At 36.1% G+C, this 23,424-nt stretch overlaps 9 protein-coding genes and 2 long non-coding RNA genes across 12 annotated transcripts; 7 read left to right on the forward strand and 4 right to left on the reverse strand.

Annotated features, from left to right (window-relative positions):
• The first annotated feature begins 850 nt into the window (after window positions 1-850).
• On the forward strand, window positions 851-3,482 carry LOC135796232 (chitinase-like protein Idgf4). 2 transcript variants are annotated; one of them, XM_065308164.1, is made up of 5 exons: window positions 851-1,100; window positions 2,001-2,245; window positions 2,310-3,042; window positions 3,100-3,135; window positions 3,195-3,482. In XM_065308164.1, the coding sequence occupies exons 1-5, from the start codon at window positions 974-976 to the stop codon at window positions 3,404-3,406; spliced, it is 1,353 nt and encodes a 450-aa protein (XP_065164236.1). In that variant the 5' UTR covers window positions 851-973; the 3' UTR covers window positions 3,407-3,482. The 2 variants fall into 2 exon arrangements, with proteins under 2 accessions (XP_065164236.1, XP_065164237.1); XM_065308165.1 differs by lacking the exon at window positions 3,100-3,135 and having other exon boundaries at window positions 854-1,100.
• On the reverse strand, window positions 3,457-6,413 carry LOC135796230 (uncharacterized). Its single transcript, XM_065308161.1, has 4 exons — window positions 6,012-6,413; window positions 5,124-5,950; window positions 4,651-5,069; window positions 3,457-4,229 (listed from the first exon to the last, which is right to left on the reverse strand). The coding sequence occupies exons 1-4, from the start codon at window positions 6,265-6,267 to the stop codon at window positions 3,758-3,760; spliced, it is 1,974 nt and encodes a 657-aa protein (XP_065164233.1). The 5' UTR covers window positions 6,268-6,413; the 3' UTR covers window positions 3,457-3,757.
• Window positions 6,414-6,564: 151 nt separating this feature from the next.
• On the forward strand, window positions 6,565-9,774 carry LOC135796231 (uncharacterized). Its single transcript, XM_065308163.1, has 5 exons — window positions 6,565-6,739; window positions 7,483-7,737; window positions 7,798-8,624; window positions 8,691-9,112; window positions 9,175-9,774. Exons 2-5 carry the CDS (start codon window positions 7,485-7,487, stop codon window positions 9,641-9,643), a joined length of 1,971 nt encoding a protein of 656 aa, XP_065164235.1. The 5' UTR covers window positions 6,565-6,739; window positions 7,483-7,484; the 3' UTR covers window positions 9,644-9,774.
• A 91-nt stretch (window positions 9,775-9,865) lies between these two features.
• LOC135796233 (reticulocalbin-2) lies at window positions 9,866-13,555 on the forward strand. Its single transcript, XM_065308166.1, has 5 exons — window positions 9,866-10,540; window positions 10,598-10,920; window positions 10,981-12,172; window positions 12,249-13,300; window positions 13,361-13,555. Exons 1-3 carry the CDS (start codon window positions 10,055-10,057, stop codon window positions 11,150-11,152), a joined length of 981 nt encoding a protein of 326 aa, XP_065164238.1. The 5' UTR covers window positions 9,866-10,054; the 3' UTR covers window positions 11,153-12,172; window positions 12,249-13,300; window positions 13,361-13,555.
• On the reverse strand, window positions 11,277-12,406 carry Prx6a (Peroxiredoxin 6a). Its single transcript, XM_065308167.1, has 3 exons — window positions 12,270-12,406; window positions 11,728-12,102; window positions 11,277-11,667 (listed from the first exon to the last, which is right to left on the reverse strand). The coding sequence occupies exons 1-3, from the start codon at window positions 12,353-12,355 to the stop codon at window positions 11,469-11,471; spliced, it is 660 nt and encodes a 219-aa protein (XP_065164239.1). The 5' UTR covers window positions 12,356-12,406; the 3' UTR covers window positions 11,277-11,468.
• A 1,004-nt stretch (window positions 13,556-14,559) lies between the features above and the next one.
• Window positions 14,560-14,993, forward strand: LOC135796403 (uncharacterized). Its single transcript, XR_010549330.1, has 2 exons — window positions 14,560-14,677; window positions 14,749-14,993. It is a non-coding gene; the product is annotated as an uncharacterized lncRNA (long non-coding RNA).
• A 1,163-nt stretch (window positions 14,994-16,156) lies between these two features.
• Window positions 16,157-16,549, forward strand: LOC135796422 (uncharacterized). Its single transcript, XR_010549339.1, has 2 exons — window positions 16,157-16,281; window positions 16,352-16,549. It is a non-coding gene; the product is annotated as an uncharacterized lncRNA (long non-coding RNA).
• A 357-nt stretch (window positions 16,550-16,906) lies between these two features.
• LOC135796604 (prothymosin alpha-B) lies at window positions 16,907-17,412 on the forward strand. The gene is made up of 2 exons (XM_065308691.1): window positions 16,907-17,019; window positions 17,089-17,412. Exons 1-2 carry the CDS (start codon window positions 16,969-16,971, stop codon window positions 17,311-17,313), a joined length of 276 nt encoding a protein of 91 aa, XP_065164763.1. The 5' UTR covers window positions 16,907-16,968; the 3' UTR covers window positions 17,314-17,412.
• An 863-nt stretch (window positions 17,413-18,275) lies between these two features.
• On the forward strand, window positions 18,276-19,580 carry LOC135796601 (dTTP/UTP pyrophosphatase). The gene is made up of 3 exons (XM_065308687.1): window positions 18,276-18,517; window positions 18,570-18,961; window positions 19,018-19,580. The coding sequence occupies exons 1-3, from the start codon at window positions 18,428-18,430 to the stop codon at window positions 19,163-19,165; spliced, it is 630 nt and encodes a 209-aa protein (XP_065164759.1). The 5' UTR covers window positions 18,276-18,427; the 3' UTR covers window positions 19,166-19,580.
• Stam (signal transducing adaptor molecule) lies at window positions 19,565-22,611 on the reverse strand. Its single transcript, XM_065308685.1, has 8 exons — window positions 22,371-22,611; window positions 22,069-22,229; window positions 21,769-22,011; window positions 21,375-21,708; window positions 21,191-21,307; window positions 20,960-21,139; window positions 20,649-20,896; window positions 19,565-20,514 (listed from the first exon to the last, which is right to left on the reverse strand). The coding sequence occupies exons 1-8, from the start codon at window positions 22,411-22,413 to the stop codon at window positions 20,134-20,136; spliced, it is 1,707 nt and encodes a 568-aa protein (XP_065164757.1). The 5' UTR covers window positions 22,414-22,611; the 3' UTR covers window positions 19,565-20,133.
• A 114-nt stretch (window positions 22,612-22,725) lies between these two features.
• On the reverse strand, window positions 22,726-23,421 carry Coq7 (ubiquinone biosynthesis protein COQ7, mitochondrial). Its single transcript, XM_065308688.1, has 2 exons — window positions 23,106-23,421; window positions 22,726-23,048 (listed from the first exon to the last, which is right to left on the reverse strand). Exons 1-2 carry the CDS (start codon window positions 23,419-23,421, stop codon window positions 22,786-22,788), a joined length of 579 nt encoding a protein of 192 aa, XP_065164760.1. The 3' UTR covers window positions 22,726-22,785.
• Between the last annotated feature and the right edge of the window lie 3 nt (window positions 23,422-23,424).

Consider the following 23,424-nt stretch of genomic DNA (forward strand, 5'->3'; position numbering starts at 1 on the left):
TTAAGATAACTAATCTAAATAAGCCAATAAGCGTGTAAGTTATATGTGTAAGCAGTGCAGCTCTGCGCAACTGATTAAATTTATATAAAATCCATGAAAAAAAAGAAACAAGTTTCGAAGTGAAGAAGTACAGACGCGCCGCGTGTTGCTATCAAGTGTAATAAGTGCAATAAGCGTAATGAGCGTAATACGAACGCGTAATATTTAATTAGATTATGAAAATTGTGAAAATCTTTGCGCACATGCAATCATGGGAACTCGGCAAAGTGCAATTTACGCTAATATCATGATTAAATTAATAAATTGTTATGCGTTATGTGTTATGACAACTTTAACTGCATCTACAAGTTTTATAGGTTATAGAAACACATATTATCTATTCATAAATAAACATTTGAATAAAAAATGAATTATTTCATTAAATTTATGTTCTAGTTTAGTTTAAAACTAGGACAAACGTTTAAAAAATTAGTTTTGATGCATTAATAGTACTAATATGTGTGGTATATATGTATAACTGGTTGCCTATAGCTGTTGGTTTTAGTATAACCAAAATATTGGAAATTTTTTAACTAAAAAACTAATAAAAGCAGATAAAACTAATAATTTACACAGAAATCGTTGGAAATAAACAGTTCTGACTAAATAATTGATCTAAATAAACAGTTACTCATAAATTTACACATTGTTTACGCTAACAGGCTTAAAAATTGAATAAAGTGATAAAGTATGACGATTAACTGAATGTTATAAGATAATCTCGTTCTTATTCTAGAAACTGTCCGTGTGGAGTTGTTGTTAAGTTGTTGATTCGCGTTAAAAACGTCACGTGGTCGAAATTTATTTAACGCGGACCTTGGCGAAGCCGGTCAGTCGCCGAACGAATATTGTTCGAGTCCACATCGACATTATCCTCTCGACTGTAATCGGGTAAAGTCAGACAGACATTCAAGCAGAAAACAATTACAACAAAATGCAAAGTGTCGTGGTTTTCTTGGGGGTCCTCGCGACCCTTGGGGTTTATCACGTGCAGGCTGCAACCACACATACAGACAGTAAAGTTGTCTGCTACTACGATCACAATTCATTCTTCCGTGAAGGTATGTAATGTTTTTATTACAATATTTAATCAATAACCGGTTGATTCGAAAGTTCATACACGAAAATATAAACCGCTCGGGGTTTTACACGTTATGTAACACGATAAACGCGAATCGCTGAGAAATTTTTGCGCGCGTCGTAAAAAAAATCTTCGCACGTTTCGAATTTATGCTAATGTGTGAAGATGAAGACGACTTGACAGCAAGTCCTATGATGGAATTGCTAATGAGTGTTAAATTTAGCATGAAATGGATGGTCCGTTGATTGGCCGCCATTTTGTTTGATGTTTGAGTGCGCTTATCGCACGCATTTCATGCGGAAAGTATAAAAAACCACTAAAATTCAAGTGCAAATCGAATTCAATTTCGCGTAAATGTGGAATATTTGATGTTTCGAATGGAATTTTACACTTGAAATTAAATTCACACGTGTCACAATAACATTACTCACACTATTGTCATTGTTAAACACAATTCAAACGCGAGAATATAAAATATTTATTCGTGGCATGATTTCAAGATGTCAGAATGGACAAGGTGACACGAAAAGCATTGAGATTATAAACGCGAGACGAATGACAATGAATCATTAGATTAACATCTAATAATTTCTGTGAATACCGGTGAAGTGAGCGTGAAACCACAATTGTTATTGAAATTAACAAGCAAAAAACAAATAATTCCATCAACAATGTTGTAATTCATCGAAATAAATTCTTAGAATTTTTAATGTGTTTGTACTTCCCAACAAAACTTTATTTTCTTGTGTTATCAATATGAAGATAACCTTAGTTCAACTTTCGTTTCGATATTTCTGACTCAGATTAACATAAATTAATTCCGTCTGCGTGTTTATAACTCAATCAAATTGAGTATTGAAATGTTAATTATTGTAATTAGGCCAAGGCAAGTTTGATGTACCCTTCTTGGAGCCGGCTCTACAATTCTGCACGCACTTGATCTACCGTTCCGCTGGCATTAACGCCGCGACCAATAAACTGGTCCCGCTTAATGAGCACTTCGATGTCACCAAGGACCAATACCGCAAGGTCACCGAGCTCAAGCGTCGTTATCCCACCCTTAAAGTCTACCTGGCTGTAGGCGCTGGTGATGATGATCAAAACCCTGAGAAATATCTGACTCTGGTACGTAATTTATAGGTTATAAGTTGAATTTGAGGTTAAGTATGGTTAAATTGATTTGTTTCAGTTGGAAGGTGTGGAGAATCGTATTGCTTTCGTGAACTCCGCGCATACTTTAGTGAAAACTTACGGATTTGATGGTATTGACCTAGCTTGGCAGTTCCCAACCAATAAACCGAAGAAGGTCCGCGGAAAAGTATCCTCTTTCTTCCACAGTTTGAAGAAGAAGATTGTTGGTGAGTCGATTGTGGATGATAAAGCTGACGAACATAAGGAGCAATTCACAGCGCTGGTGCGTGAAGTGAAGAATGTCTTCAAACATGACGGACTTGCTGTTGTACTCAGCGTCTTACCAAACGTCAATTCGAGTATTTACTTTGACGTGCACAGCATTATCCCGCAAGTCGACTTTGTGAATCTGATGGCTTTCGATTTCCGTACACCGAAACGTAATCCCAAAGAAGTGGACTACCCAGCACCTTTGTATAATCTGATTGATCGTAAAGAAGACGAAAATGGTAACGCCTGGGTGCAATACTGGTTGACGCATGGTGCGCCTAATAACAAACTGGTTTTCGGCATACCTACCTTCGGTAGAGTGTGGAAGATGACTGAAGATTCCGCCATCAGTGGTGTGCCACCATTCGAAACTGAAGGCGCCGCTGAAGTTGGACCATACACCCAACACGAGGGTCTGTACAGCTATCCGGAGGTGTGTGCCAAGTTGGCTAATCCGAATAACCTCAAAGCTCACCAAGGCAAACATCTTAGGAAGATTGGTGATCCATCCAAACGTTACGGTAAGTTGAATTTTGCTTACTTCGATTGATAATTGAAGGTTATACAAATCGTTGCAGAGAATTGGCACACGATCGATGTGTCCAATCGATTTGGTAGGTCGTCCATTTTGTCGATAAGTTAGTGATTGATGTGTTGAATGTGTGTATTGTAGGTACCTACGCTTTCCGTCTCCCGGATGAAAGTGGCGAGAACGGCGCTTGGGTGGGATATGAAGATCCCGATACTGCTGGTAACAAAGCCGGGTATGTGCGTGACAAAGGATTGGGTGGTATTGCCATTTTTGATCTAAGTCTGGATGACTTCCGTGGGTTGTGCAATGGGGACAAGTATCCCATTTTGAGGGCTGCCAAATTGAGGCTTTAAATCATCAACAGCACTTTTTTAATATGTGTGTTATTGTTTAGTAAAAAAAATCAGGAATAAAGAAATATTTTAATAATTATGTCGTATTCACCTTAATGTTTAAAATTTTGTTTAAATTCTTATTTAGTTAGAAATTATAATTATAATCTATTGATTAACTTGAAAAATATTATGTATAACATAGGCACACCCCTGAATAATATGCAACCAAACAATCTGAAATGTATATCTGGTTGCATATCATACATAGATTACTTACTTAGACCTCACAAAGATGAAAACGTGACAAATAAAGTCACGCTAAGTCTGCGGTGCAACAAATGTGTTGCATATAAGTATATTAATATTAAACTAATTATTTCCAAAATGCTTCCTTGGCGTGCGTGAACCAGATAATTCTAGTGCATCCACAGCCTCCCAATCGTCTTGCTCTTGATTAATATTTTGATGTTGATCCGACCACCCTGTTAGTTGAGAAGCTGTGCCTGATACAACGTTGGACACTTTCGCAAGTGCCCTAAACATGGATTTACCCATTGCTACCACTTTCCACGGCTTCTTCGATCTTAAATGCTCGTACCTCATTTCGTCTTCAAGTTTCTTGGCACTGCAATTGGTAATGAACTGATGCAAATTATTGAAAGTCTCACCAACATGTTTCAATTGCTTCAAGCGGTCCCCAATCTTAAGTATGTCCGCTGATGTGATATGTGTGATGTTCTGTTCTTTTGCATTCTTTCCGGCCTCTTCCACAATGCGCTTTTGTTCAATGTGTGCTCTTTTCAGCGACTCAAGAAGTGCTACCCGCTCCGCATTTTGTTCACTGAAAGCAATAATCAAATAAATAACAAGTCAAAATGTATGTATAAATACAAAAAGCTGGTTATAAACTCAATTATTCAAGTAAAAACGTCGGTAAATATTTGCTGAAGTTTAAATATGAATTCCGCGTCTCTCAGTTGTATTCACTTGTGTTATGTTTAAATGATTTTGTTGTAACGCAACGTGCACACCAACAAATTAGCTGAAAAATCGTGCTTAAGTTATAGAAATTTGCATTGCAATTTGTAGAGATGTTGGGTTGCATAATTACAACAATATTTCAAATGTTACCATCGATGTCATGTCTTTAAAAAAATATTCCAGCTCATAATTGCTTGATATTAAAATATTTTTCGTCGTTACTCAGAGAAAAGCAGTTTGTCGTTAAAACAAAGCTAGACTGAATATGTAAAGATACGTACGTGGCAATTAAACAGTTCAAGTATCTCTCGTAGGCATCATTGATCGGCAATATGGAGTTATGGCTAAGAAAATATGCGAAGGTTGCCAATGCCTTCGCAATTTCTTCTTGCTCAGATTTGTATGTTTCGATGCGCTCTTTTAGGGCTTTAACACACGCTTTCTGCTCATTGAGAATGTTCTCATTTGAGTTAAGCTGAGACTTCACCGTTTGGTTTAATATTCGCTCCTCCACCGCTTTTGTCTCGTAGGAAACGTGCATGTGAGTTGACCAATTGCAGCCGCACTTGATACACTCGCCACCACTCATGTTGTCACAAAATTTCAAGGCTCCTTCACCAAAAAGCCATTTCCACTTAGGAACTGATTCACACGGATCGTGACACCTTTCTTTGTAGTGATATTTAACAACTCCTGCCACCTAAATAAAGAATTAAATTACACATAAGTAAAGTAAGATGATAATGGAACCCACCGTATAAGTTTCGCGACATTTTGCCGCTGCGCATACCAATACAGGATGATCCAGTTCGGTTTGTTTCAGGTCAATTACCGGCACGTACAGCAGTTTCTTCAACTCCTCTCCAGTCAAATTTTCTTGTTGAATAGTATCCATATGCTTTTGGAGAGCACTGACATTGTCCTGTACGAGTTGACTAATGTCGGCAAGTGGTTTGGATAACTCAGAGATAAGTGTGCGAGCACTGTTCACTGATACAGTATCCCGGATGTTATGTGGTGGAAGAACGGGATGCTCTTCAGTACCTAAGATGTAATCGGTGAAACTCCTGGTGGATTTACTAGAAACCTCCCAACTTTTTTGAAAACTTTGAAGAGTTCCCATGTTTTCACCTTGATGTTGGGCAACTAAATATTTAAGAACTTCGTTGTCAAAATAAAAGCAATTTTTATGCTCATTGTTCTTAAAACGCAACGGAACACTGACGCCAACCTTACTCTTGATATCTTCCAGCACACGACGCAAGCAGGTGATGGTTTCCGGTGCCTTGTAGTCAGTGCTGCGAGTACGCGTGAAGAAGAAGACAATATTGTCGGCGGCAGAGCGATCCAGACGTGAGAGCAACTCGCACATGCAGTATTTGAATGCGTCCGTAAGAACAGTCACATCCGGTTTGAGAAGGAAGCACACTGCATGCAGGTACTTCAACTTACCAATGTACTCGAGGATATTCTCAAAGTTTTCTTTGTCTTTGGTAATAGCGCCGCGCGAATCGTTTATTCCCGGCGTGTCGATAATACGAATCACCTTGGAATCATAAGGAAAGAGATACGAAATTGTGGCTGGAATGAATATACATATTTCACACTCGATTTACACCATATTGAAATAATTACGCAGTACCTTGTGTTGATGAGTTGCCCAGAGTCTTGTCTTCATTGGGGTCGTTCTTAAAATGGAGGGTCCTCGAGTCCCCGTCCTCGGTGGTCACGGAAAACTTGACTGGAATCATGCATGATTTCTCCGAAAAAGCATTTACTGCTTCTTCCAATGACGAGTGCTTTAAGTAAATCCCGAATGAATTTATAAACGCTGATTTGCCGGTGCCTGTTTCGCCAAGCAACAGAATATTGATGAAATCGCCTTCGTTTTCGGACATTGTTAGGATCGCACAGGTCAAGCACTTGAACACAACTTGTTCACAAAGGCTGGTACACTGGCTTAAGTAGAAAGCGCACACGTCTGTAACTTTTGATTGGTCGCAGCAGACTTCGTGTATGTTGGTGCTCACCCGACGCTTGTCGAGCGTCGAATCTTTGTCTGTGGAGGGGGCGAGGGTGTGGCAATGTAAATCCCAAACAACGTTATGTGATTTCCGGCGTTGTATTTACAACGGTGTTTTTAGCCAACACTGGCCAATACTTAGTAAACTTGTCAGTTGTGTCTGACTACTCTGCGTTGTAGCACGCTATAACCTGTGTACTTAACCTTATCAGTCATACTTGCATTAAGATTAAACTAAAGGTGTGTTGTGATAATTACGTGATTATCAATTGTTTCATCCCGGCTGGCACCAAAACTTCTGGTAGAAATTTCGTGAGAATTAGAGGATTGTTATTCTTTGTGCAAAAGTGAGTAGATATTATTGATTACGATTTATTTTTCTAACGAGTAGTTTGGTAGACTTATAAGTTGATTATTAGAGCACTTTGTCCAAATTTAAATCAAATTCAATCAATTCAAACTGGAGATAAACATTTTGCGCATCAGTATCAGAAACATTCGCCATGTGTCGAAATAACATAAACAAGTGTCTACTTATATTTTAAAATAGCATCATATATTGATTCCGGGAATAGCATTGAACTTCTGAGAGATGTAAACGTAACAAGTGTTTCTCAGAAATCTCAAAATAAATCCATATATATTAAATTTATTGTTCTTTGGGTAACGACTTTTAGGTGTGGCACTTACGCGGGAAAAATAATTGTATTGTATGTTGTGTTGTTGGTTGCCTACGTTACGCATTTCGCTAACACGACGAAAAATATTTTCATTTTTAGTAATTATGAGCTAGAATATTTTTTTAAAGACATGACATTGATGCTAACATTTGAAATATTGTTGTAGATATGCAACCCAACATCCCTACAAATTGCAATGCAAATTTCTATGACTTAAGCACGATTTTTCAGCTAATTTGTTGGGGTGCACGTTGCGTTACAACCAAATCATTTAAACATAACACAAGTGAATACAACTGAGTGACGCGGAATTCATATTTAGACTTCAGGAAATATTTACCGACATTTTTACTAGAATAATTTAGTTCTTGATGCAACCAATGTTCTAATATATGCAAATATTGTTCTAGTCATGTCTGGTGAAGAAGACAAATTCATTAACATCCTGCTGCTCGGCGAGACCGGCACTGGAAAATCAACATTCATTAATTCGTTTGCGAATTATATGCAACATGCAACGCTGGAAGATGCTGAGAATCTCCCGAAATGTCTATGTCTGATTCCAACAAAGTTCTCAGTGCTTACCGAAAATGGCGACGCGATCACGATCAATTTTCAGAGGGACGATAATGAAGACGAAACGTTTGGTAATTCGTCAACCCAAGGTGCGTTACATTTTAGCAGTTACGATTTATTCAATAAAATTATTATATAATGTGTTACAGCTACGAAAGCGTACGTTTTTCCTTTCGGTGCCAAGATGATTCGCATTATCGACACGCCGGGAATAAACGACTCGCGCGGCGCTGTTACCAAAGACAAAGAAAACTTTGAGAATATCCTCGAGTACATCGGTCAGTTGAAGTACCTGCATGCAGTGTGCTTCCTTCTCAAACCGGATGTGACTGTTCTTACGGACGCCTTCAAATACTGCATGGGCGAGTTGCTCTCACGTCTGGACCGCTCTGCCGCCGACAATATTGTCTTCTTCTTCTCGCGCACGCGCAGTAGCGAGTATAAGGCACCAGAATCCATCGGATGTTTGAAACGATTTTTAAACGAGATTACTAAAAGCAAAGGTGTTACAATTCCGCTACGTTTTAAGGTAAACGAGCGAAACAATTGCTTTTATTTCGACAACGAAGGATTCAATTATCTTGTTGCACGTGAACAAGGTGTGCATGTTGGTCAGCCGGCAAAACTGAAAGAAAGCTGGGAGAATTCATATAAATCCTGTTGGGCATTTATTGATTACATTCTGGGTACCAAAGAGTATGCGCCACTACCACCCCACAATGTGCTGGACACAGTATCAATCAACAGAGCACGTCTGCTTATCTTTGAGTTAGCAAAACCGCTGGCTGATATCATCGAGCTAGTGCAGGATAATGTAAATGCACTCAAGAATCATAAGAAAAGTATTGTCGATGTACAAAACAACGCAGTTCAACTGAAAAGGAAACTGTATTTACCAGTCATAGAATTACAGGAATCTCCGCTTCAGCAACCTGCAACCATATGTACATCAGCAAAATGCACCGAAGTTTACACGGTAAGTTGTCCGAATTGAATTTACCTGTAGTTTATGCTTAATAATTTCAATTTCTTGTTATCACAGATCGCAGGAGTTCAGAAAAATCACTTCAAACAGGTTTGTCACAGTCCTTGCTTCTTACCGGGCGTTTTAAAGGAATTCATCGGCGACCCTGTGTTGTTTGCCTGCGAAGCGATGGGTTGGAGCACCAACTGCAGAAAGTGCGGGTGCAATTTTCTGAATCACACGCACGTGTATTACGAAACACGTGCGGAGGAGTCACGTTTGTTGGATAGGTCGGTTGAGGCTCAGCTTGAATCCAACGAGGACCTCAATAAAGCATACACCGAGTGTGTTCTTGAGCTTGAGAAACGCTTGGAAGATTTACAAAAGGAACAGAAGACAATTTCGACCGCTATGGCTATGTTTGCTCATTTCTTGCAGAATAATTCTATTTGTCCGATTAACGACTCATATGAAGCTTATCTTGATAGCTTAATTAAACGGTATGTCTAAAACACACAAAACGCACAGTTGCCAAATATGAAATTATATTGTTTTGTTCCAGTGAAAAGTCTGCGGTAAACCCGGAAAAGGATCTTTTGGATCGCTACGAATCGCTGAAAGAAGAGCACATCAAACAAAAGCGCCACCTGGATGTAGCGGCTGAATTAGCAAAGAAGCAGAATATTAAACACGTCACCCCGGATCAAATCTTAGCCGCCTTCAAAGACTTGAAGGAGCTGCCGCTCACCGGAAAGAAGATTGACAGTCTGCATCGTTTATTCGTCGAACGCAAGCAGAGCGAAATGCTGAAGAATATGGAGTATGTGCATTCTTTACCGCCACAGCCTAGAAACGAAGATAAAGGCAACGACGAGTTGGAACAAATGCAAGCAGTCATTTTGAACCTGCTTAGTTCCAATTATCAGCAAGCGGCAAACGCTTTATACAAGGAGTTTGTTGAGAAAAAGGAACAGCCTCCAAATATGGTTAAGAAAATGACAGATTGGTTCTCTAACCTGTCACTCCCTTAACAACAATTTTAATAATACATTTCAAGTGGAGGGTAGGATTAACTTGAATGCTTTTATCCCAATATATTTTTTATAATCAATTGAATCACGAAGTATTTATACTTAAAACAATAAATAAAATACCAGAATAATTGTAAGTTTAGTACAGGTGGCGCCATCTACCGTATAACCCGGATAGTACACAGTACGACAGCGTAATCTATATCCAGACATTGGTACCAATAATATCTTCCTCTTTCTATGTCGCCCCTTCCCGATGATAAACAAAACAAATCCCGGTTGATCACATAATCTCACGTCCTCTGGTGCTTAATCTAGTCATAGTTCCTAGCCTTACCAACTCCCAGTATTCTGGTTCTAATAATTTTTTAACATTTACCTATGACGCTCACTTAATTACCATCGAATATCATGTCTCGATTAATATCAACTCACCTCATTGCATTTCTTGCTTGTTTGGCGCTTGTTAATGCAGCAGTGGTGCACACACACGGCAGCCACTCGCTGCACAAGGAACGCGAAGAAGACGGTGCCTATAGTCCTAGGGATAAGAACCATATCGCCAGCGATGAGCACAACGCCGAGTTCGATCATGAAGCCATCCTAGGCTCGGTGAAAACAGCAGAAGAGTTTGACCATCTCACTAAAGAGGAGAGCATCCGAAGGCTTCGCATTCTTCTGGTGCAAATGGATCTGAATGGCGATGGGGCCATAGACAAAAGGGAGTTGAAGGCTTGGATAATGCGATCTTTTAAGTTATTGTCTGAAGAGGAAGCCAAAGAGCGACAAGAGGATGCTGATGAGAATGAGGATGGGAAAATCACTTGGGAGGAATATATCACTGATACATATGGATCAGATGAGGGTGATGATACTTTACCATCATATAATGAACAGGTATTTGCATTGCCATCATCATAAAATCTAAAAATTTCACATTTTTGTTTGTTGCAGCTTATAGCTGATGATAAAGTAATGTGGGATGTAGCAGACACAAACAAGGATAATATTCTTGAGGGTGAAGAATGGATGGCGTTCTCACATCCTGAGGAGAATCCAAGAATGCTGCCAACCATTCTCGCACAGACACTTAAAGGAAAAGACCTGAATCATGACAATGCCATTGATTTTCAGGAATATATTGGCGAGAGGGGAACTGAACATGACAAGGAATGGCTGCTGGTGGAGAAACACAAGTTTGATCATGAACTGGACAGTGATGGTGATGGAAAATTGATGGGAGCTGAAATTCTCTCTTGGGTTGTGCCTAGCAATGAGTAAAAACTTGAAATTTGCAAATAATACATGCAATTATGATTGTTTTCTTGCTGTTTTAGAGAAATTGCTGGTGAGGAAGTTGATCATCTGTTTGAAACAAGTGATGATGATCAAGATGGAATCTTATCATTCGATGAAGTAGTAGCGCATCACGATACGTTCGTCGGCAGTGAAGCGACTGATTACGGTGATCATATCCATAATATTCATCAGTTTACCGACGAATTGTAAATACATGCGTCACGAATTTACCAAATCGATGAAAACCATCTCAGTAATTTATTTTTAGTCTAGTTTAATTTTAACGCTACGCATGTATAGATTTAAAATCAAATTTAAATCAAACACAAATGTGTAAAGTGCGTATTTAATTTATTCGAAAAATAATTCGTGTATTTATTGTGTTGAATGTCACTTTGGTATTGTATAATTTAGTAAATTCGATTTGTGCCATTATCTGAGAGAAAAATACTCATACCAAGCAGCAGATTCTTTGAATATTTTTAACAATTACACTAATTATTAAAAAAACAATTCTGCTTCACTTTTAAGGTAAAGGTGTTTCGCGTAGGTAGCATTTACCTGAAGGCAACTCGAAAGTTTTCGCATTCGGAAACTTTTCAGCGACAACTTCAGCTGAAACCGTCGGTTGGACCATTACGCCATCACCCTGCTTCCAATCCGCGGGTGTTGCAATCAAATGCTTATCAGTTAATTGCAATGCATCAATAACTCTTAAGATTTCACTTTAAAATTCATGTAAAAATCATTATTTGCGATTATTTTGCAGGAAGTTAAACACTTACTCAAAATTGCGGCCAACTGTCGCCGGATATAAGATCGACAAGCGATATTTCTTGTTGGCATCAATAATAAACACAGCTCTCGCAGTGAGTGGCATTCCTTTGGAGTCTCTTTCATCCAAATCCAACATATTTAGCAGAACTGAGAGGTCTCGGGACTCATCAGCAATGATAGGATAAGGAAATGTTACATTTGGGAGATTGCCATAGGCTTTGATGTCTTTCGTCCATTCTAAATGATTCTTTACATTGTCTAAAGATAATGCAATGGGTTTTACACCTCGCTTCTCAAACTCTGGAACAAGTTTCGCAACTCTGGCTAGTTCTGTGGTGCAGACTGGTGTGAAGTCAGCAGGATGTGAGAATAATATTCCCCAACTATATAAAAATTAAAAAATATACATTAGATTATGGTTTAATTGTAATTTATTACAATTATATTAATATTGTAAGTAGTTTTATAACGTTTTGTAGAATTATTAAGGTTATGCAAGTTCGAAATTTAAAAATAATGAAATTTTCAGATAAAACAAGATGATTCTTACGAATTTCCAAGCCATTCGTGAAAATCAATCTCTCCAATGGTGGTGTTGGCTTTGAAGTTTGGAAAAACACTTCCCAACTGCAACATTTTTGCTGAAGTTTGTTGGTGTGCTTCGGTTTGTTGCAATGCCGGCGAATCAGCGTGTGTGTATGGAAACAATGATAAAACCACCAACAGAGCAACAGTTTTTGCATTCAATATGTTAAACCATATGCTAAACAATCTAAAACCATTACCACGGCTACTAATAATGAACATTTTTATACCCACGGAACCCTTTTATAGGCGTTTTGTTGTTATTATACTAATCGATTCCGATTAATTCGTTTACATGCGGTAATCTAATATCTGCTTATAATTGTAATCAAATATTTACGAAAGGTGAGTGCTATTTGCCGAATTAGAAAACTATCGTGGAATAATTGCAATGAGCGAGTGTGGCGAGCTTTTATAGGTTTTCAGCGGAATTCAGTAAACAATCGACAATAAACAACGATTAGAACACATTAATTCAATTGCTTGTATTCAATAAAATTTGAATACATGAGTCAATGTTTGTTATTATTACTACATATTACAGTGCATAAATGCTTGAGCTAGATATTGATAAATAACTTGTGTAGTCATGCTTGTTACTTCATGAATGTTCCAGAATTTTATTAAGATTTATGTTTAATTAACATTATAGTAATAATAATAATAATAAGAAAGATATTCACTCATAAATTTATCTTTTAATTGTGTAATTTGATTGAAAAGCTTGCAAAATTTTATTTTTTTACGTTTAATTGTATTTTTCCTACTTTAATATGCAAATTACATTTTCTCTTGCAAGTTTCCACTGATAAATATTAATTTACAATCATATAAATACTCGTGGTTGATTTATCGATAGCATATCAGTCTCTACAGCTGCAATTACAAGCATTCCAGCAATTTTACTGATTTACTAAGAAGTAAAATCTTTCATTTCTAAAAATGGCCGCCATTAAAATTACCATCGTTTGTCTTATTGTCGCTATCATTGCGATGGTAAACTATTAAATAAAATAATTGGTTGTTTTGTTATTTTTAAGCTTGCAATGCTTGCAGATCAACGTGGCATCCGCTCAAGATGTTCTCAACACTGATTGTTTGATTAATTTGTCTGATACGGGATTCGGGCCGGAATTCCAGAGTATTGTGGACGCCATTGTTCGTTTTCTGAAACAACTCCTCTCTGGACTGGGGCTTGATAATCTTGTTTGTTAATTATAAATATAAATAAACATATATGTAGACAAATAATGCTTTTTTATTTTTATTTGATATATAAACATAAATAACATGTAAAAATAAGTAATTTTGACCATGCTGAGAATTAGAGACAACTTGAGGAGCGTAAATATGCATTCAAGTTTAAACTTTAATGTTAATTGTCATATATTTTTAAAAGGCTTAAATTAACTATTCTGCGGATTAATAATAATTATTATCGATGGCTATCTGCTCTTCCAAGCGGGACCAGATAGTGTTTGGACATTAGTCCTCATTTTACTAGTTCATAACCTAAAATAATGCAATATTAATAGCAATTATTACATATCAAGAGTGGAAAACAATGAAATAACATTATACACCATATGTAAATGTATAAATAAATAACTTTTTCTACTTCCACCTTAAAAACGCCACTTTTTCACGGTTTTGAGGCGCAGAAAGCACGGAGGGAGAAAACCGTGACTAAAGTAATTTAGGCACGGGGTAGAGCTTGCGTCTGCGCATTTGTCTACGATGCAGTACAAGCCCATATGAAATGCCATGCATTATAATAAATATATTTATTTATTTATTTATTTATATACATTTATTTGATTGTGCGTATGTGCGCGAACTCCCATGTATTTTTAACCTTACATTTTCCAGTAGCATGCAAACAAAGTTTAAAGTTTTAAAATAAAAAGTTCAAATTCAAAAACTAAACATGAAAATACTGCAGAAATAAAAAAATTAGCGTAAGCATCACGTTGCTATACGTTGTTAAAATGCCGTTTAGCGCACTTGATACTTAATATACTATTTAAAACATTTAAAACTTATTGATGACAACTTTAAGATTGCAATCATTATCTACTTAATTATTAACGATTAAGCAATTATTAAGTAAAATTAATTCAAGTGTGATGAAACGAATTCTTACCTCGTATGCGTCGAATCAAAAGTTGGTACCGTTTATTTCCGCAGATATGTAAATTTTGTTGGCGAAAAACTCATGTTAAAATAATATAAATATCGCTGGGTGAAAAGCAGGAAGCATCAGTTCAGCACTCACTGTTTAAAGAGTTATATTAATTATAATTCAATCCAATTTACAAAATGGCCGCCAGCAAAATCACCATCTTCTGCTTTGTGGCAATCATCGCTGTTTTGGTAATTTCAATTACACAATAAGCAATAAATATTAAAGAAAAACATATAAATATTTGATATTATTTTGACAGGCTAATGTGGCATCAGCCCAAGATGTTATCAATACTGATTGTTTGATCGACTTGTCTAATATGGGATTCGGACCGGAGTTCCAGGCTGTTGTGAACGCCATTGTTCGTTTTCTGCAACAAATCCTTTCTGGACTGGGGCTTGATAATCTTGTTTGTTAATAAGCACTGAATATTAACAAAATGTTCTATAAATACGCAATTACACAATTGAATGTAATAAATATATTAATATATTAACAATACAATGTGTTTACCATTTACAATATTATTCCATTCATAAATTATGTCAAATTACATGTAATATCTTCAAAATATTCTGCGCCATTATTTTTTGATATGTAGTGTACTCAGGAGCTACCTGATATTGTCTAAAGCATGAATTTTGAAAATAAACAAGAGTAATTGGGAGAAGTTTCAGTTATTATTTATCAAGTGCACTAAAAAGACACATTAACAACGTTTATTTTACTTTCATTGAAATTCCACGTTTAATTTTTATATTTGAACGTTTTATTTTAAAACTTCGAACTTTGTTTGCATACTACTGGAAAATGTAAGGTTATAAATACATGGGAGTTGGCCTTGTCTACCCCGTAACTAAAGTACTTTAGTCACGACCTTGACACTCCGTGATTAAATTGTCATTGGTGCTTTGAAACCGTAGATAAAGTGGCGCTTTAAAAGTGGAAGTAGAAAAAGATAATTATGTAAATATGTAAATAAAAAAACTTTAATAACAAATGTTGTTTCTAATTCCTGAATTTTATTATTTTCTTAGTTGAATACGTAATGTTTCTAATAATAATTTTGTGATTTTCTTGGATTTTACGAAAACATTCCTGAAGTATACATTAAAATATTATTAAAATTATTACTTTAGATGTAGTTTTCACGTGCTTTTTTTTAAATTTAATTAAGAGAAGCTATATTTTAAAGTTGCAAGCATTTTTAAGCAAAATTGATGAACTATAATGAATTTCAGATAACTTCATGGCACAAAAGGCTCAAAATATATTAATCTACTATCTGTTTTCGGATAAAAATGAGATTTACAATTAAATATTGAATTGAATGAATTTACAGGTTGAAACTTCATCATACCTAATAACATTGTGACAAATTCACAACATTTTTATTAAAAACGAAAAACCAAAAGAAAATTATTTATAAAACATTTAAAAACATTTATGTAAATCGCAAATTGCTTAATTTAAATGATTTCATATTTAATATTTCCATTTTCGTCATATTATTGATGAAATATACGTAAAAGATTTGACTTGCGTTAATTCCTTGTATTTTTCCCACGTTAATATGTAAATGATCGCTTTTCTTGCAATTTATTACTGATAACAATTAATAACTTTTAATATAAATACCAACGAATCAATCTTCAACAGCATTCCAGCTTCAACAGCTACAATCACAATCACAAGCATTCAATCAAATCCACAAAAAAAAATTCAATTTTTCATTTTCAAAATGGCCGCCACCAAAGTTACCATGATCTGTCTGGTCGTCATTGTTGCAATTGTAAGTATTAAATTTAATTCTAAACAAATATAATAAAAAACATAAACTAATTTTATATAATCATTTATAGATCAACATGGCGTCCGCCCAAAATGTCCTCAACACTGATTGTTTGATAAATTTGTCTGATATGGGATTCGGGCCAGAATTCCAAGGAATTTTGAATTCTATTGTTCGTTTCCTTCAACAACTCCTCTCAGGAGTAGGACTTGATAATCTTATTTGTTAAAACTAACAAACAATTTAAATAAATATATTTAACAACAAATTTCACGTTTTTTTTTGGTAAAACATTCAAAAAATAAAAACGAAATTATTTCGTGAGTTAGTTATTTATATATCCAAACAATAGGAAACCAAACACATTAATGTGCAATCATTGATAACAACAGTGCAATATATTTGTGTCATTATATTACTTGCACACTATTACAAAATATAGTATGAAATTGGAATTTTATTTATAGCAATATAATGCTTGAATCGAAGCATGTAATTAAGTTTGAAAGCTTTTGTTCACTTGCCCAACAATCAGAAACCTTTCGCAAGTAATTGACGCAGGTATAGTAATAATTATTGCTTAAAATGTTCCTTTAAATATTGGAACCCAAATTGACTTTTTCAGTATCACATTAACTATTTACTTTAATAAGTTTTGCTTGATTTTAACCACAAACCACAAACAAAATGTCTAACAAACTTTTCATTCTTTTGGGATTGCTTGCTTGCATCTCTGTAGTAAGTACTTAAATAATTTAATTTAATTATACTTAGTTATGGGTATTAATATTATGTGTTTTTTATTAGACGATTTGTTCTGGAGACTCCAGTGATAGTTCTTTAAATTCATCATCGTCTGATGATGATTCTACTGCAGAAGTAAATGAATCACCTGATGAGAATGAGAATAATGAAGATGAGGATGTAGATGATGATGATGACACTGATGGTGAGGGTGCAGATGAAGAAAATGAAGTTATTGAATCACCAGATGTACCAGATGAAGATGTAGATGAGCCACAGCCAGAGTAATCTGTCAAAGTTGGTTTTATTCTATTTTTATCTCTTAATATTTGTTTGTTGGTTGTTTGTTTAATCATATTATGTTTATTAAATATTCTTATTCTAAAATGTTCATAATTTTAATAATAGCTGTAGTAAATCATAAGTAAATCTATGAAATGCTATAACAGATGATTTGTGACACGAAATTCTTCAGATTTGGCAGAAAAAATGCCAACAATTCATCCACGCCTTTGATAACATACTTCCAATACCCAAGTGCAGAAAGACACTCATAGTTTTTAGTCTTCTCTGTTTCAAAAATATCAAAATTCAGTTCTTTGTCATTATGAAAGTCCAGTGCCCTTGATGTTGTTGTCAAACTGAAAACCTGCAACTAAAGATTTATATAAGTATTACTTTATTACTTCTGAATTAGTTTAATTTACTTACCATCTTTAAATGTATTAACACCCCAATCAATAAAGTTGTTACAATTGGTTGGCACTTCATTGTATTATTTAAAAATCAATAAATTGTGCGGTATTTATCACTACAAGTTCTTTTCTAAACTAAAAGCATTTCTTTGGTTTGAAAAATGTTATATTATGGTAAATATATGTCATGTACAAAGAAATGTAATTAAAAATGCGTTGCAAATTGTCCTACTGATCCATATTTGTGATAACTAACGCTAATTAAACTTAGGTAAATTAGTACTTCTTTGATGAGCACTCACAAGAAGCGAACAACACACCAGTTCATTGAAATAATTAAGATAAGTGTGCCTAACATCAAGAATTGTATCTGAAAATAAGAAACAAGAACATAAATTAAACTATATTTGTGATTGAAGTTTTTTCGATTCTGGATTATAAGATTTGTTATCAGTAGGTTGTTATCATGCTAGTCTTTCAATCTAGAACTTTCTAGACTAAAAGTTTTCATAGTTTCATTGTTTAAGTTCCAAAGGTATAGTAAATAATCTAACCTCATAAACTTATAACTATTAATACTTGTTCTTGAGTTGTAGTTAGGCAAAGAAATGTTTAAAATACATTAAACATCCATGCCATCCACATCAATTCATCTGCTAAGAACAAATGATTTGACAATCAAAGGAGCTTAAGAAACAAACCAAAAAATGTTCAATCCACTGAAAGCTGAACTCGACAAGATGAAAATCATACTTGCAACTAGTTCTAAACAGAGGCATGAGATATTAAGAAGAGCTGTAAGTATCATAAGCAATAAATGATTAAATTTATTACATAATTCCTTTTCAGGGAGTGTCTTTTGATGTACAAACACCAGATTTTGAGGAAAACTTGGACAGAACTAAATATTCCTTTCAAGAATATGTGCAAGAAACTGCATTTGGAAAAGTCAAAGCTGTCGAAGCAATATTGGCACAAAAAGGTGAAAACCCTGATATTATAATTGGACTAGACACTATGGTGTCATGTGGTGATAAATTTTATGGAAAACCAAAAGATACTAAAGATGCTATAGACACAATTAGATATTTAACTAATTCCAATATACCAAATATTGTTTTAACTGGCGTTTGCATAAAGTACAAAGATAACTATGAGAAATTCGTGGAGAGCACCAAAGTTTACATGAGAAAACTGACAGAAGAGGAAATCTTGGGATATGTTGAGACTGGGGAACCAATGTAAGTGAAACCATTACTTCTAAAGTTATCATTAATATATTTTATTTTAAATTTAGGGGCCATGCAGGTTCATATGCAATTCAAAATATCGCTGCATCATTTGTGGAACGAATCGACGGCGATTATAATAATGTGATAGGATTGCCATTGTGTGCAATCACATTAAAGTTACGTGAACTTGTTAGAAAGTACGAACAAAATTAACCAAATTGATAACCAATTTATATAAGAAAATGTTTATTTTTAAAATGGGTGCCATTTAGTTTTTTTGGACTTTTAAACATGTCCTCAGAGAGGGCGCAAATTATTTTTGACATTTGACGGAAAACTAACCATAACCAATCGTATATAGTGAAGTAAAAGAATAAATCTTAAGTTTTAAAACTTTATTGAACACAGCAATGTGTTTCACCATGATTTATTTATTTATTCTTTTATTTCACTATAATTATGAAGTTTTATCAGATAAACACGTCAACAATTCAATACTAATCATATAGGTTATGTTTCTGAAACTTTTTACTTACCTAGACAAACTTTTCGCTTTTTTCTATTTTCTCTTGTACCAAACACAAATAATTTCCTTTCTGGTATTAAAATGTGTTTATTATTGATAATATTTATTACGCAATATTTATTTATATTATCATATAATCTATTATACAGTATCTTGTCTTAAATATCTCCTCGCAAACTTTACGTCCATTCCATCAGATTCTCAACGCTCAACCGCAGACATCAACAAAAGAACATACATCTCGCCTCCGAATTACGCGGAACGTAACAATAATAATAATAAAATTTCGACACTCGCTATTTTGCTTTTATTGAAGGCGCGCTTCATGATTTAAAAAAATAGTGCAGTAGTAATCTCAATCAACATTCGCTTAATTAGTTCCTATTTCCTCATTTTGCATCACATCAACGTAAATTGTTTAAATCTGTTGCCATCTCGTATCATCGAATAAAATCTAACATAAACGGATATAATAAGCAACGCTATGGCTTAGTTTTTCTTATTCTGCTTACAATTCAAATAAACCCGGTGTTTTGAAACGATGAGATTTTTATAAAAGTTAGTAGTACATAACGCGATTGGTAAAACGGAAAAGAATTGCATCCGTGTTAAACACCCGGCGGTGGTAGAGACGTAAACGATGCATTCGGATGATTCAAACCACCTGGAAAAGCGCCGTTAAATGCTTGCTGCGGAGGAAATCCTCTTGGATCATTTTGTGGCGGCGGTGCCTGCATATGCGGAGGCACCATCGCCGGCGGTTGATGTTGCTGCTGCTGTTGTTGTTGTTGTTGGAGATGTTGTGGTGGCGGAGGTGGTCCATTCTGAGTGGGATGCTGCGGTGGTGGTTGTTGCTGTTGTGGTGGCTGCGCTTGGGGCGGCAACATATTTGGAGGCGGCAGCGTGTTGAAATGATTCGGGGAATCATTACAGCATTCGGGGGAGGCATGAATTGCCTGTCATGACCAATCGTGTTGAACATCGAGGGATGCGGTGGAGGCGGTTGGGAATGCGGCGGCATATTTCCATTAAACATCTTTAAAACAAAAATTTAAAGAATTTAAAAACCATCATTATACTATAATAGTATATTAAGTATCAAGTGGGTTAAGTGGCACTTTAACCACCCCGTGACTAAAACCCGTGACTAAAGTAGAAAAATTAACTCACCATATGTGGTGGTGGTGGCATATGATTGGGAGGCGGCGGCATATGATTAGGTGGTGGTCCTCCAGTAAAATTATGATAACCGGGTTGTTTAATGCCGCCCAATGCAGAAATCGGCGGCTCACGCATCAGCGAATGATAGAGACTCAATGCTTCCACCAAATCGGAGCTAAGCTGCGTCAGTTGAGCGTGTTTTCGATCTACGTTCTCAAGTTCTTTATCAATAAGCGTTCCCATACTGTTTACTTCACCTAACAACATAAAATATTCAATAAACAAAACATTTAAGTAAAATATTTAAAAATTTCACTCACGTTCAAGACTTAGCATTTCTTTGGTGTCATATTCAGGATTAGTCGGGTCAGCTTCATGCAGCAGGTGCAAAAGTCGATCGATTTTCGCCTCATCAATCTCGGAGACTTCTTCTTTGATTTCATCTAATCTCTTATCCAGCGAATCGTCCAACATGTCAATTTTCTTCTTTTTTTCTTCCACTAAATCACAAATTATTATAAAATTCATAATTTTTTAAAGAATTAACTTACTTAATTGTTGAGGATCCAATGATAAATCAGTCGTGACAAAATTAGCGGGGAACAACCCTTCGCCCCGCTGATTGCTGCCTTTCCACCAGTTCGGATCCGAATCATCGATTATGAATACTAAAAAATTCAAAAAAAAAGTTTTACTTAAGATAAGTATATAGATAAGACAAGAGTAATGACTCACTGATTTCTCCATCGTTAAAAGTCAGCTCGTTGTCCTCAGCAGCGACGAAATCATAAAGCGCACGCACTTTACGCTGTTCTTTCACTACCGCTCCGCTGCCACCCGCCGCAACAGCACCCATCGCACTGACATTCGTTGAGGGATACAATGATGATGTACCTGCCGACGAGGATGCGTTCGCATTGGATGAGTATGCGGAAGCGGAGCTGTTATTATGCGGCGAGCTGCCGCCGGCGTCTTTCAGGGACAGTTCGATGGCTTTTGCGATTTGATCCTCTTCCTCTTGCGACTGTACTACGTTCGGGTCCTTACTTAATTGCACCGTTCGTTTTGGCTAAACACAAAGATTCATATTTAAATAAAATTATTTAAAACAAAGTAAAATAAAACTTACTTGTTCCTCAAAACTAAAATCTAATCCAGTATTCCTCAGTTTATTATACAATGAAGGAATGAGATTTAGCTGTGGATCACTTTTAAACTCATTCTCAGCCCACTTCTTCAAGCTCTCCCTCAGTTTCTTGTTCACTTGTGGATGGCTCTTCTGTAACAGCTTGTTGTATTCATTCTCAAACTCCCTAGAGGCAATCTCCAGATGAAATACCATCCCACAGTTCTTTATACATGCATCAAGCAGCTGAAAATCATCAAATTAGTAAAAAATTGATGAAAATTTCACAATTTTAAGTAATACCGTAACAGCTTGTATGGCAACATGTGGATCTGTATTGTTGGCTCGCTTGATGATGGCCTTCATGTAATCCTTGGCGGCGGCAGGCGTCTTCCCTGCCTTATCACACACCTCCATAATGAGGCCCCATTCCTCCTTGGTGTTTTTCTCATCAGTGGCCTTAGCTACAGCACAAACACGGATATAAATTACAACAAAATGTAGTTGGTGGCGGTCAGACTGTCGTAAACAACAATTAGGCGAATGTGCGCAATTGTCGTCAGACAGAACAATAATTTCTATATCGTATAGGGGCAATGACTCACCAACATCGGTCTCACACGGTGTCGCAGCCCCCCACAACCCCATCGCGCGGTGTTTCAACGGGTGCAGCTGTTACGTGAGACGGTGGTAACCTGGTGGTGCGGTCGAGGTGGTCGATCGCGGTGTGTTTTGTTCGCTTGGTGGCCGCGAGTGGATAATCTATTTACATTATTAATTTTTCCAAATGTGTGGATTGCTTGTGTGTGATATTCGGACTGACATGAATGACGACAGGAGACAGCGAATTGACAAAACGTAGCGACGTCTTTTACAAAACAAGAAAATCACAGGATTTTGTTTTTGGAAATTGACGATAGATGGCGCAATGGGTACCATTGTCAGAATTTATTCTATAAATTTTACTTTTTATATTTATTTAGTTAATATATACATATAAAGACTTGTTTGGGAATTAATCTATACAACTTTAGATATGGCAATGGCTGCTTTACACCCAGCTTTAATAAGTTCTGAATAAGCTTTGTAAAATGGTGCTTGTTCAGCTCCATGATCAATTCCATGATCATGATGTTCTTGTTCTTCATCTCTAAACTTTGTTATGGTTTCTAATAGTTCTTTGTTCGCCTTCGGGTCATCCATTAGCGTTCGCAGTTGATCATTGTAGTGCTCTACAATCACAGTTTCCACTGCCACTGTACATGCCATTGCTGCTTTCTCACCTTGTATTAAAAAAATAATTAAATAATCTAAACTTAAGCCGGAAGTATTAAAATTACCCAATAAAGCACTCCCAGCTCCCAAAACAAACCCAGCAACATTCCAGATGGGTGTCATGACAGTTGGCCGAACACGATACTTCCTGATAAGTTCCTCAAACTTAGCCCGATGCTCTTTTTCTTGCTCCCACATGTGTTTAATTAGTGGTCCATTTGGGCCACTGCCTAGGATTGCCATTTGACCGGCGTAAATTCGATCTGCACCCAATTCGCCAGCATGATCAACTCTGATAATCTTGTCAAGCTCAGCTCTTGAAGTGTAGCTTCTTTTTATGATGTTGCTTGCACTAGTAGTGCTGATTCTTATTGGTAACATTAC

The sequence above is a fragment of the Atheta coriaria genome, unplaced genomic scaffold (genome assembly GCF_025399875.1).
Source record: "Atheta coriaria isolate IRGN ID8LTWV9N9 unplaced genomic scaffold, Caltech_Dcor_3.1 hic_scaffold_7_pilon, whole genome shotgun sequence".
In the NCBI taxonomy this organism is placed as follows: domain Eukaryota; kingdom Metazoa; phylum Arthropoda; class Insecta; order Coleoptera; family Staphylinidae; genus Dalotia; species Dalotia coriaria.

Coding starts and splice junctions, on each gene's coding strand:
- LOC135796232 (XM_065308164.1), top strand. CDS start 974: ATGCAAAGTGTCGTGGTTTTCTTGGGGGTCCTCGCGACCCTTGGGGTT. Junction 2,246..2,309: donor CTGAGAAATATCTGACTCTG/GTACGTAATTTA, acceptor GATTTGTTTCAG/TTGGAAGGTGTGGAGAATCG. Junction 3,136..3,194: donor CGATGTGTCCAATCGATTTG/GTAGGTCGTCCA, acceptor TGTGTATTGTAG/GTACCTACGCTTTCCGTCTC.
- LOC135796230 (XM_065308161.1), bottom strand. CDS start 6,267: ATGTCCGAAAACGAAGGCGATTTCATCAATATTCTGTTGCTTGGCGAA. Junction 5,951..6,011: donor GGGCAACTCATCAACACAAG/GTACTGCGTAAT, acceptor TATTCATTCCAG/CCACAATTTCGTATCTCTTT. Junction 4,230..4,650: donor TTGAACTGTTTAATTGCCAC/GTACGTATCTTT, acceptor TATTGCTTTCAG/TGAACAAAATGCGGAGCGGG.
- LOC135796231 (XM_065308163.1), top strand. CDS start 7,485: ATGTCTGGTGAAGAAGACAAATTCATTAACATCCTGCTGCTCGGCGAG. Junction 7,738..7,797: donor TGGTAATTCGTCAACCCAAG/GTGCGTTACATT, acceptor AATGTGTTACAG/CTACGAAAGCGTACGTTTTT. Junction 8,625..8,690: donor AATGCACCGAAGTTTACACG/GTAAGTTGTCCG, acceptor TTGTTATCACAG/ATCGCAGGAGTTCAGAAAAA.
- LOC135796233 (XM_065308166.1), top strand. CDS start 10,055: ATGTCTCGATTAATATCAACTCACCTCATTGCATTTCTTGCTTGTTTG. Junction 10,541..10,597: donor TACCATCATATAATGAACAG/GTATTTGCATTG, acceptor TGTTTGTTGCAG/CTTATAGCTGATGATAAAGT. Junction 10,921..10,980: donor TGGGTTGTGCCTAGCAATGA/GTAAAAACTTGA, acceptor TTGCTGTTTTAG/AGAAATTGCTGGTGAGGAAG.
- Prx6a (XM_065308167.1), bottom strand. CDS start 12,355: ATGTTGCAGTTGGGAAGTGTTTTTCCAAACTTCAAAGCCAACACCACC. Junction 12,103..12,269: donor CACGAATGGCTTGGAAATTC/GTAAGAATCATC, acceptor ATTTTTATATAG/TTGGGGAATATTATTCTCAC. Junction 11,668..11,727: donor ACAGTTGGCCGCAATTTTGA/GTAAGTGTTTAA, acceptor TGAATTTTAAAG/TGAAATCTTAAGAGTTATTG.
- LOC135796604 (XM_065308691.1), top strand. CDS start 16,969: ATGTCTAACAAACTTTTCATTCTTTTGGGATTGCTTGCTTGCATCTCT. Junction 17,020..17,088: donor TGCTTGCTTGCATCTCTGTA/GTAAGTACTTAA, acceptor GTTTTTTATTAG/ACGATTTGTTCTGGAGACTC.
- LOC135796601 (XM_065308687.1), top strand. CDS start 18,428: ATGTTCAATCCACTGAAAGCTGAACTCGACAAGATGAAAATCATACTT. Junction 18,518..18,569: donor ATGAGATATTAAGAAGAGCT/GTAAGTATCATA, acceptor ATTCCTTTTCAG/GGAGTGTCTTTTGATGTACA. Junction 18,962..19,017: donor GTTGAGACTGGGGAACCAAT/GTAAGTGAAACC, acceptor TTTTAAATTTAG/GGGCCATGCAGGTTCATATG.
- Stam (XM_065308685.1), bottom strand. CDS start 22,413: ATGGGGTTGTGGGGGGCTGCGACACCGTGTGAGACCGATGTTG. Junction 21,308..21,374: donor TTTTAACGATGGAGAAATCA/GTGAGTCATTAC, acceptor TGAATTTTTTAG/TATTCATAATCGATGATTCG. Junction 20,515..20,648: donor TGCCACCACCACCACATATG/GTGAGTTAATTT, acceptor TTTGTTTTAAAG/ATGTTTAATGGAAATATGCC.
- Coq7 (XM_065308688.1), bottom strand. CDS start 23,421: ATGTTACCAATAAGAATCAGCACTACTAGTGCAAGCAACATCATAAAA. Junction 23,049..23,105: donor AGCTGGGAGTGCTTTATTGG/GTAATTTTAATA, acceptor TTTTAATACAAG/GTGAGAAAGCAGCAATGGCA.